At 50.5% G+C, this 10,161-nt stretch overlaps 1 protein-coding gene across 1 annotated transcript; it reads right to left on the bottom strand.

Moving 5' to 3' along the window:
* Window positions 1-249: 249 nt before the first annotated feature.
* On the bottom strand, window positions 250-9,940 carry LOC126556565 (serine-rich adhesin for platelets). Its single transcript, XM_050211871.1, has 4 exons — window positions 7,713-9,940; window positions 6,064-6,722; window positions 3,861-5,981; window positions 250-3,630 (listed from the first exon to the last, which is right to left on the bottom strand). The coding sequence occupies exons 1-4, from the start codon at window positions 9,898-9,900 to the stop codon at window positions 250-252; spliced, it is 8,349 nt and encodes a 2,782-aa protein (XP_050067828.1). The 5' UTR covers window positions 9,901-9,940.
* Window positions 9,941-10,161: the final 221 nt, after the last annotated feature.

Raw genomic sequence — 10,161 nt, 5'->3', positions numbered from 1 at the left:
TCCGAACATCACAGCTTCCAGACGAAAATGACAAGAATCCGGAATGCTTGCATGCATGGAAAGACAAGTGTGTACCTTTTCTTTGTTGAAGGCGCATAAATTAAACATTGCATCGTAATGGAAACGAACCTAATAAATAATAATCACACACACGCCCACAGACATAGGACAGATATATCAGCATGGATGTTTAGATAAGTACTTCCACTATCACTCCCTTCTTCGTTCGCTCCCTACTCTAGCGGTTCTCTAGCGTGTTTCCTGCCTGTCCGCCAATGGTGTCGCAGCTGCAGATGTTGACATTTGTGTTGCTGATGAAGAAGTTGATGATAATGATAATGAGGAAGAAATTGTTGTCGATGTTGTTGTTGGTGTTGGCACCACCGACGACGACGACGCTGACGACGACGGCGGCTGCTGTTGTGGTGCAACCATTTGCGTACTCTTACCACCAGCAGGACCACCCTCGTTCCCAATCTCCGTTAGCGAATCCAACGAACGAATCGAAATCGAATCTTGCGACGTGAGGCTAGGATTCTTGAACATGCTGAGCGAGTCGCGTGCAAGCTGTCCAAGATGGCTCAATACTACGACCGTGTCGGACTGTCCGCTGGAGGCGCTCGGCGAAGGTGAAACTACGATCCCGGCACTACTACCGCTCAGCATCATCAGATCACCGCCGGCACTGGTGCCGCTGCTGCCGATGCTGATGCCACTACTGTTGCTCGTTGTGCTGCCACCCATCAAGCTGCTCGGTCCGCCACCGAAATAGTGGATTACTCCGCCACCACCACCACCACCACCAGTAGCTCCACCTGCAACGCTCGGATGATTCCCGTACTTGTTGGTAAGCGTATCGATATCATCCTCCGATTCGTCGTAATCACCACCGAGATGGAATATAACCTTCGGATGGGGTGTAGTGGTAAGACCGGCCGCAGCAACCGGTACATTCACTGTTGGAGACGATAGCATCGCAATGGTTGGCCCCCCATCCAGTCCAGCACCACCACCTGCCATCGTGGGTGCATTCGAGGTGGACAACAACAGTTTGTTTGTGATGGTGTTTTCCGGTGAGATGTTCTCCTTCATTTCTACCTTCAGCTGAGGTGGCATATGTTGGGCACTATGCTGTTGCTGTTGCAATTGCTGTTGATGGTAAGCCATTACATGTGCCTGATTCTGCAACGGTTGCAACTGTTGCGGTGTTAGTGTAGTTTCGGGCGACACGTTCACCTTTAAACCGGCTCGATCGTCATCCTTTTTAGTCGCTGCCGTAGTGGCAGTACTGGTTGGGCTTGTGTTGGCACTCGTGCTGCTACTATTGCCACTATTCCCTGAACCATGATGCGCCCAGTAAAACAATCCTCCCATTGGACTTTCCTTGCGTGACGGTGGCTGTGATCCGCCACCCGAACCTTCCTGCGTTGCTGCCGGCGGCGGACTGGCGGATGATTTGCTAGACGAAAACAAATTGCTCGGATGAAAGATGCTGAGCAGCTTCTCGATCGCTGGTGGATAGCCGCTGCCACCACTCGGTGTCGGTGTACTGGCGCCGCTCGAGCCGGAATCAGCATGCTTGATGCTGCTGCTGCCACTGCTTCCACTGCCGCCGCCCAAAATCCACGAGGTTTTACGTACGCGCGGTGGCTTTTCGGTAGTTGCTGTCATCTTGCTGCTCGCCGCTACTACCGGCTCGCGATCGAGATTTTGCACCGAGGTTAGTGTGCTTTCGTTGGAATTGTTACCACCACCTGGTTGACCTCCGGCACCTAGCGAGCCGACCGATTGTACGGTGGATTTTGCGGTATTTACCGCCAGAGTAGTGTTTGCTGCTGCCGAGATGGACGAAGAGTTGGAGGAACCGGATAGATCGTGCACATCGTACAGGGATTCCTGTGAGCTGTCCAAATTTACCTGTACCATGCTAGAGGTGGAAAAGCTTGCGGGTGGTTGTGGTGCCTCTAACGTCATCGATGATGCTTTCGGAATAAGTGTACTTTCCTCTTCCAAGATGCGTGATGTGGAGGTGCTGACATTATTGCTCGATTCGGAAGATCCACCACCACCGGTAGAGCCACCAGCAGCAGGGGCGGTAGCGGTAATGGCCGGTGGCGGAGAATTTACTATCATATCGAAACTTTCTTCCGTCGAGCTAATCGAAGCGTTAATGTTGAAATGAGCGGCATCGATCGAATCAATGCTGTTGCTGCTGATCGACGAACAGCAACTATCGTCCAGCATGGTTCCACCGGACATGAACCGTTTCACCTCCAGATCGGGACTTTCGATGCTGGTGGAAGAAAGCACCGAGTCGTGAAGCGTACTACCGCTACTGTTGTTATTGTTGTTGTTGGTGTTGTTGTTGCTACTGCTGCTGCTGTTGCTGCTGTGTTGATGAGCAGAGTCGGATGTGTTGGACATTTGGCGCATCTTTCCGGTGCACGATGATGATGACAGTGTTGTTTGTAGTGGAATCTGTTGTTGTTGTTGTTGGTGGTGGTGAATGATCGTTTGTGGTACGATCTGCGATTGTAAGGATGAAAGCGTAACCATGTTGGGCTGTATGGGAACCGTTGTATTGCCGCCGGGACCGAACGTTGTAACAAAGTGATAGTTTTGCGCCGGCTGATGATGCATCAGTGGAACGAACTGTGGTGCTGGTAGTGGCTGGTATTGAAGTTGCTGTTGCTGTTGTAGTAGTGTACATTGTGCCACTCCCAAAGGGATCGTCGTGTTATTCGGCATGGGAAGTATCGTGGATATGGTAGTAGGTGACGAGGATGATCCCGCAATCACTCCCGCTGACGATGCAATCAGTGACGTATGGAAGGTATTGTTACTCCCGCTGCCGTATGATGGTGGTAACAGCGGGGAAGGTGTTTGGCTAGCTACCCGACCGACCATCGGCACTCCACCAGCGGCAGCAGCTAACGGAGACAGTGGCGATGAGGGAAAGGATGAGAGTGTCGGTGCGGAACTGCACACCGGACGGCGATTGATAGTAGTCACGGGTGCCGTTCCGCATACACCACCACCACCAACCGTATAGGATGTGGTTGACGATTTACCACTCATGGGTAGACTGATCGTGCTGCTGCTACGGTACGGATTGTTAGCACTTTTAGCACCGGCATTAGTGTCCGGCTCGGCCACCGTCACCACCCGGAACCGAGAGTTCGACGGAAAGAACAGTGTCGGCGAACTGCCGGTAGACGAGGGGGACGGGGACGATGCGGAACCGCCGCCACTACCACCACCACCACCGGTCGAATCGGTCACGCGTGAAACATGGAATCGGTTGCGGGACGGACTCGGCACCGGGGAGGCAATCGGTGAAGGGATGGGACTCGGCAATGGTGAACGCAAACGACCACCTGTCGACTTTTTGCACCCACCGTTCGGATCGAGCAGATGTTGCTTATCGGCCAGCGCGCTCGGTGATGTTTTGATCGATGGGCAGGTGAGCGAAATTTTTCGCGAACTCAGATAGTTGGCCCGGGCACGCCGTACCGTCGTCGTACTGATCGGTTCACTCGGTTCCGGTGGGTTTTTGTTCCGTTCGCACTGTGCCCGGATGTTGTTAACCAACCGGCTGTACTCCGAACCAACACCGTCCAGCGATGTATCCTGCAAAATGATAAGATTCTGTGAGTAAAATCTCTAAACAAGGAGAGGACCCTATATTTAAAAAAGCACTTGTCATACATAGCACAATACATAGCAACGTTTAAATGCTTATGTTCTAAGTCAAAATTGCCTAGCCTATCCTAAGTTTTAGTTTTAAGTATTGCACAGACCCCTGCATGTGCCATCCAAATAATTCCAATCAACAAGTAAAGAAACAAACGCGCCCTTACCTTGATCCTTCTCGGCGTGTCATCCAGATCGATGCGGGTGATGGATTTGTTGGATTTCATCGCCTCGTTCAGCGCTTCTAAGCCCGCCTTCTGTATATTGTTGTGCCTCAAATCGATCCGCTGAAGCGACGAGTTGCCCCCGAACTCGATGATTTCTGCCATCGTCTTAACGCCCTTGTCCGACAGATGTGCTCCCTGCAGTCCCAGATTGGTAAGTGTTGTGTTCGCCTTCAAACTCCCACTAATGCCGGTAACAAAGCTATTGCAAAGTTGATTACTGCCAACATTAAGCGTATCGAGCGTACTCGACCTTTCAAGCAAACGTTGAAAATGACGAGCCGAATTGCGGGTAATTTCATTGTTCCATAGCACCAGCACCTGTAATCCACACGGACTGTTTGGCGATTGTTCCGTGCCAACCGTCTCACGGTTTACGTTCGATTGCTGCCGTTCCAGGGTACCGTTCTTAGCGGCAAACTTGGATTCGTGTATTTTAAGGCTTGATTTCGAATCATTTGAATCGATCGACGTTTCACTGTTGAGGCTTTCCGAGCTGAACGAACGCTCGTTAGGAAAGGAGCTCGGTGCTGTCGTACGGAACGGGCTGCTACTTTCAAAGTCGGACTCATCACCGCCTACCGAATCCAGCGAACGAGACAGTGGTACATTTTCCTTCATAGGAATGACCTGCTCTACCACGATGCTGTCGGTGCTGCTGCTGCTGCTCGATTGTGTACGATCCTTATTCGATGGTTCCAATCGCTCATCGTTGCTGCTAATGGCACTTTTTCTTTCTCTCTTTTCCACCGTTGATACACCGTTCGTGTGTGGCTGCACCTCCGCGGCAGTGGATTCCGCTTTTAGTTTTTCCTTCTCTTTTTGATGAGATTTTTCAAGCAATAGCTGCAGCTCGTCCTTTTTCGATGGTGGTGCAAGCGGTGAAAACACATCCCCGGACGATTCAACGGATGCACTCCGCTCTTCCTCGCTCAGAGCCGGTATACCAAGATCGACAAAGAGATTTTCTTCGGAAATTCGTAAATTGCTACCATCATCATCGTAATCGGCACACAGTTCGGGCACGTCCTCTTCCATCAGCATCTGCGCACGGGGAGGCAATGCTTCCTTGGTAGCCGGTAGCTGTTCCGTTTTTTGCTTTTCTTCTCTTTGGTCCCCAATTTCCATGGCCGTGGAAAGCGATGCCTCAAACTCGGTCAGTACGCTGTCTTGCTTCGCCAGCCGAGGCTTTTTGGGCGCTTGTGGCACTGGGCTATCCGAATGTGATTCCTCTTCCTTCGCCATCAGCAACTCCACAAAACCGTCATCAACCTCCTGCACAACCGCCATCGACGACTCTTTGTTGTCGGTTTGTACTGTTTCCGCTGAGGTGCTCATCGTCTTGCTTTCATCACCGCCACCCAGAACCGCCACCGATGTTGCCACTGCTGTTAACGTTGCTCCACCGCTAGAGGAATTCATCAGTGCTTCTTCCTCGGCCGTCATCATGACGGGGCGTGCTACCATGTCGGGCTTCTCTCTATCACTAGTTGTTTGTAGACTTACACTATGTTTTGTACTCATTTCCACTAGATTCACATTCGATGGAGCGACAGCAACGGGCGATGGCGTTGGCGGTGCGGTAATGGGTGAGGGAGGTAGTGGTGGGTTCGTTTCATCTTTGTCGGGCTGGTGCTGCGTCGTATACACTGGAGCCGTTGCTTCCGTAGAGTCGAGGAAGGTGGTGCTGCTGGTGGTGCCATTCGTAGTTTCCAGCATTTCGCTGGCCACTTTCTTTTTCTTGTTCTCCTCATCTTCCGTCGAGGTCGTATCACAGGGCGGAAGTGCGGGTGTTGACGGTGGTGTTACTGGTGGAGTAAGCGTAAGCGGTGAAGGTGAAGAATCCAATTCGGGTTCCGTTGCCGTGGTGGAGGACACTACTGAATCGGAATCGGACGAACGCAATCGCTGGGGAAAGTAATTTTTCGCACTGTTGATGCTGTTCAGGCTACTCGAAAGATCGGAAAAGTTCAGAAGATCACTTTTACGTTTCTTTTCCTGCACTTCCTTAAAGTGTGCCGCCTGTTCTACGATCGCATTCACAATGTGCTCCACGCCTTTATCCTGTGGTTGGTGAAGAAAGCAGGAAAAGAGTTTCATATGTGAAGGCAAATATTAAAATGCCAACTTAAACTCCGTAACTTACCCCGATTCGATTGTTGGAGATGTCGATCAGTTGTATGTGAAGGTTTGTCCGTAACAGATTCGCGATCTGCAGCGCATCCTCGCAGCTCAACTGATTGTGCGCTAACCACAGCTCGCGCAACACTTTGTTACGCTTCAGGGTGGAGCATAGTGATGCGATCGGCTCCTGGCTGAGCACGCAATGTTCCAGCTTGAGCGTGTGTATGGCGGAGGTGTTTAACGCTTTGGCAAGATTATTTGCCTGGTAGTTGGATATCATGGGGCCACGCATTACTAGCACATTTAGCGCTTGGCTCTTCTTGATCATGTTTATGCAAGCGGTCCAACTTTTGCCGGACATCTGCAGATTGTCCGATATGTCCAGCTCCTGTGCCGCCTCATAATACTCGATGATGTCGAACATTACGCTTGCCGTCACATCGTCCAGCCCGCTGTGTGACAAATCGATGCAGCGGTACTGCACGTGCTTAAAGATCTCCTCGAGTGCCTCACACCCGCTGTAGCTAAGGTGTTGATCTTTGAGCGAGAGCAACGGCACACGGCCCTTTGTGACGTCGATCGATTGCAGGTGATCGAGCACAGTCTTAAGCGGGATCGTGTTGTGCCGCTTGCAGGAAGTTTGATACAGTTCCAATAGCTCTGGTGTTTCACAAACCGATACTGTAAAAGACGGAAAGGTGGTTGAATTTAGTGAACGAAAAGCTTCTTTTTTTGGAACGGAACGAACCTGGAAGGTTCTTTGAATCTACTGCTACAACGGAAAATGAAAAGTATCGCCGTGCCTGACGTGCAGAAATTATCAGTCTAGTCTTCCCGTTTACACAATATTTTCGTGGATCAAGGACAGCTATTTTTCTTGAGTAGTTCTCCAAAAAAGATTTTTTCAGTGTGTTTTCCAAAAAACATTTGCTTAGCTACTTTCAGCGACGCTTTCGTTCTAACATACACGAAAAATGAAGTTAAAGTGAACGTTTTAACATTCATATGGCTAACAAAACTTCAGTCCCAAACGCACAACTTCCTCTAACCTAATGTACCTTGTATCCTCGTGCGGCCTTCGTCAGTGTACCTGTCGATCTGCTCTGCTCTCTCATCTGCTGACCTTTTCAAACTCTAAACTGCTGTCTTTGTAACAGAACGTCAAAGAATCAAAGTGTTTTCGTGCTTGTCCGATTCCTTCATTGGATCCTCTGGAATTCATCAAGAAAGTGTCCGTAGTCCTCTTTTAATCGCTAGATAAATTACAGCTTCTTTTAGCTTCTTCTAGATAAATTACAAGTTGCCAATATGTCCCATTAATATCGGTCCTATTGTGTTAGAAACCCATTACTATTTCATTTCATCATACTGTCCAAATATGATCATATCCCTGATAGAAATACAAACTGAAGCAACTGAAAAAGACTCTAGTTTGTTCAATAAACACTGAAATATTTGTTATATATCTCGTTGCTAAAATTGCGTGATTTGTAAGCAAATTGTAGACGGCAATCTCTAGCCGATTTCCACAAACAAAGAAAACTAGACTGAATTACACCAAACTAAACCATTCGCGGCTTTGGCTAGTGGGGAAACAGTTCACTTAAAAATGGCTACCAAAATCATGGACGACTTGTAAATCATTATCAGAGATGTTACAATAATACTTACTGCAGGCCCACGGGTTAACCGGATCCAGATAGCCCGTGATAAGCTGCGCATCCTGAGGAAACGAAACCCGCCTTCTGTTTTCACCCTTAGCCGTAGCAGCGGCCGCCGCACCAGTAGCAACACCCATTTTGCTCGATTTCTTCAAACTACTCTGCAGCACTGGGGACGTACTTCTGCTGCTACCACTAACCACCGCTGCTGCTGTATCGGCAGCACTCTTTGGTAGGACATCTGCGACTGCGGATGGCGGTATGCTTACTACTAGCGCCGGTGTCAACGACGATGGTGACGAAGATGCAGCCGCAGCAGCCTGCGACAGTTCCTCGGCTAGTGTTAACAAACGTGTGGTGCTGGTGCCACCTTCAACCGCACCTGCCGTCTCAACCGATCGAAGGACTGAACACGTCGGCGGTGGAGCTCGTTGCGTATGGTGAAGCACCGTATCGGACAATCCTTCACGCTCAAGGGAGTGTCCTTTGGGTGAAGTGTCGCCACCGAACGGTCGATTGTCTACAGCGTGTTGAGTGTCGTTCCCTTTGCCAGAAGGTTCTTGTTGGGATTCGGCCAAAAGTTCGGATGATGATTCGGACGAGGACAACGAGCGCGCAGAGGACGTAGATAAAGGAGCAGTGGATGAGGAGGACGAGGTGGAGGACAACGACGATGATGGTGGCGAACCGTTGGCGGTATCGGTGGCACTGGCAAATGTTGTGTTGCTTCGCTCTTCGGTTCGAGTCGTCACACCTTCGACGGTTTCGTTCTTTAGATCCGCCGCCACGGTCACAGTGGCAGCTGTAATTATGCCGTCCTGCTGTGTCGTTTCGATCGGTAACGTTTGTACTAACTCTATCGGTGCTACGGCCGGCAGTTCGCAGTTATTGTCGTCATTCGCTCTCACCACCACCTGGGTACGTTCTGCTTTTCCCAGCAAGGTTGCTACGCTCGTCCGCTCGTGCTCATCATCGGCGGGTAGTAGATCATGCTTCATGATGAGGGTGGTGGTGTTGGTGACTGAGCGCTGCCGTTCGCCTTGTCCTAGCGCTATTTCGGTTACGGATGTCATCGCCGCAGCAGACGTACGGACGCCTTCCTCCATCACAACGGCAGCGCTACTAGCAACGGTGTAACCGCTCGCTGCGGACGATAAGGACCCTGCTGTTGCCGCCACCGTCTCATCGCCATTCCTGTTGGTAACCTTCGTTTGCGTGTTGTCACCGAGCACGGTTTGAAAGTCACTATCACTGCGCTTGCTGTTATTGTTATAGCGGTCATTGATGCAACCGCCAGCAGTACCACCGTCAGCAGACGAGAGATCAACCGCTTGTACTAGCGCGGGATTATTGTTGGAAGCAACTAATGCCTGTTTGTAACAGCACTCGCCTGCCGGTGGATCTTCCGTGTACGAATCCTCTTCCGGTACGACCGGCAGGCGCCGTTCCTCACCGACGGACGGTGTCGAGGAGGTGGATGAGCTTGAGCTTGAACTCGATGACAACGTTTGTTGTGGTGTTTTTGGTGTTGATAAGGCTTCCGCGGTCAAATCTTCTACCGGCCCTACTGCTATCGGCAACAACAGTGTATCGTCCTCCTTCGCCGCGTTACTGTTGTCCCTGTTCACTTCGCTTTCTAGCGCAGCCCCGTGGACCGGGGCAACAGCTGACGCTTTTAGCTCGAATGTCCTTAATTCGGTGGTCACGTTTTCTGGTATGCATTGGCCCTGCAATCTAGTAGTGGTAGTGTTCGTAACGTCTAGTGTCATCGTAACATTCGGCTGATCGGGCCTCCCGGTTGCGTTCCGACAGTCAACACCGAGCGGTTCTTCCGTTGCCGTACATTGCTCACTGTTATTGCGTTGGCCATCTTGATCTGCTCGTTGTCGTTGCTGATCATCCTGTCCTCGGTCTCGGTCCGCCACCGGTTTGCTACACTTTGCCTCGAGTTGTGGTGGTTCTGCTTCCGCCGTAGTTTCATCGACCTCGTCGGTGCTGCTGTTTTTCGAAATCGATGAAGCAGTAGGCGAAACGGTCGACGTGGACGAGGGCGATGATGGGGAAATTAGTAATGCCAGTACCGCGTTGGTAGTTGTTGCCGTAGTGGTGGTGATGGTTGTTGCTGTAGTCGCCGCTTCTGCCGTTTGCTGATTCTGCTCTTCCTGTTCTTGTGCCTTGCTCGATGGATCTATATTCATTTTCCCGAAAGCTTTGCCCACACTGCCGGCTTCAGGTTTCAGGTCTTGTCGTGTGTGTGAGTGTGTGTGTGCTGATGGCGTTCGGTAGTTCAGGGACTATAATTTCACGCGGTAACTCAATTTATTTTTGCAATACTGCCACCGGAAAGCACCGGAAAGGATTATGTACGGTGAATGTTATGTAGCTTACTGTTTTTGGTTTCTTTTTGCAGACTTTTGAGTACACTCGAAAATTATTCACTCAGTTCGCATCAATTAGCA

The sequence above is a fragment of the Anopheles maculipalpis genome, chromosome 2RL (genome assembly GCF_943734695.1).
Source record: "Anopheles maculipalpis chromosome 2RL, idAnoMacuDA_375_x, whole genome shotgun sequence".
NCBI classification, from domain to species: Eukaryota; Metazoa; Arthropoda; class Insecta; order Diptera; family Culicidae; genus Anopheles; species Anopheles maculipalpis.
This window is presented reverse-complemented; position numbering and strand designations above follow the sequence as displayed.

Bases quoted from the DNA above. Each gene is read 5' to 3' on its own strand.
- LOC126556565 (XM_050211871.1), bottom strand. From the start codon at position 9,900: ATGAATATAGATCCATCGAGCAAGGCACAAGAACAGGAAGAGCAGAAT. The intron at 6,723-7,712 runs GTAAGTATTATT...CGTCTTTTACAG, and splicing joins GGTTAACCCGTGGGCCTGCA to TATCGGTTTGTGAAACACCA. The intron at 5,982-6,063 runs GTAAGTTACGGA...CACCAACCACAG, and splicing joins TCTCCAACAATCGAATCGGG to GATAAAGGCGTGGAGCACAT.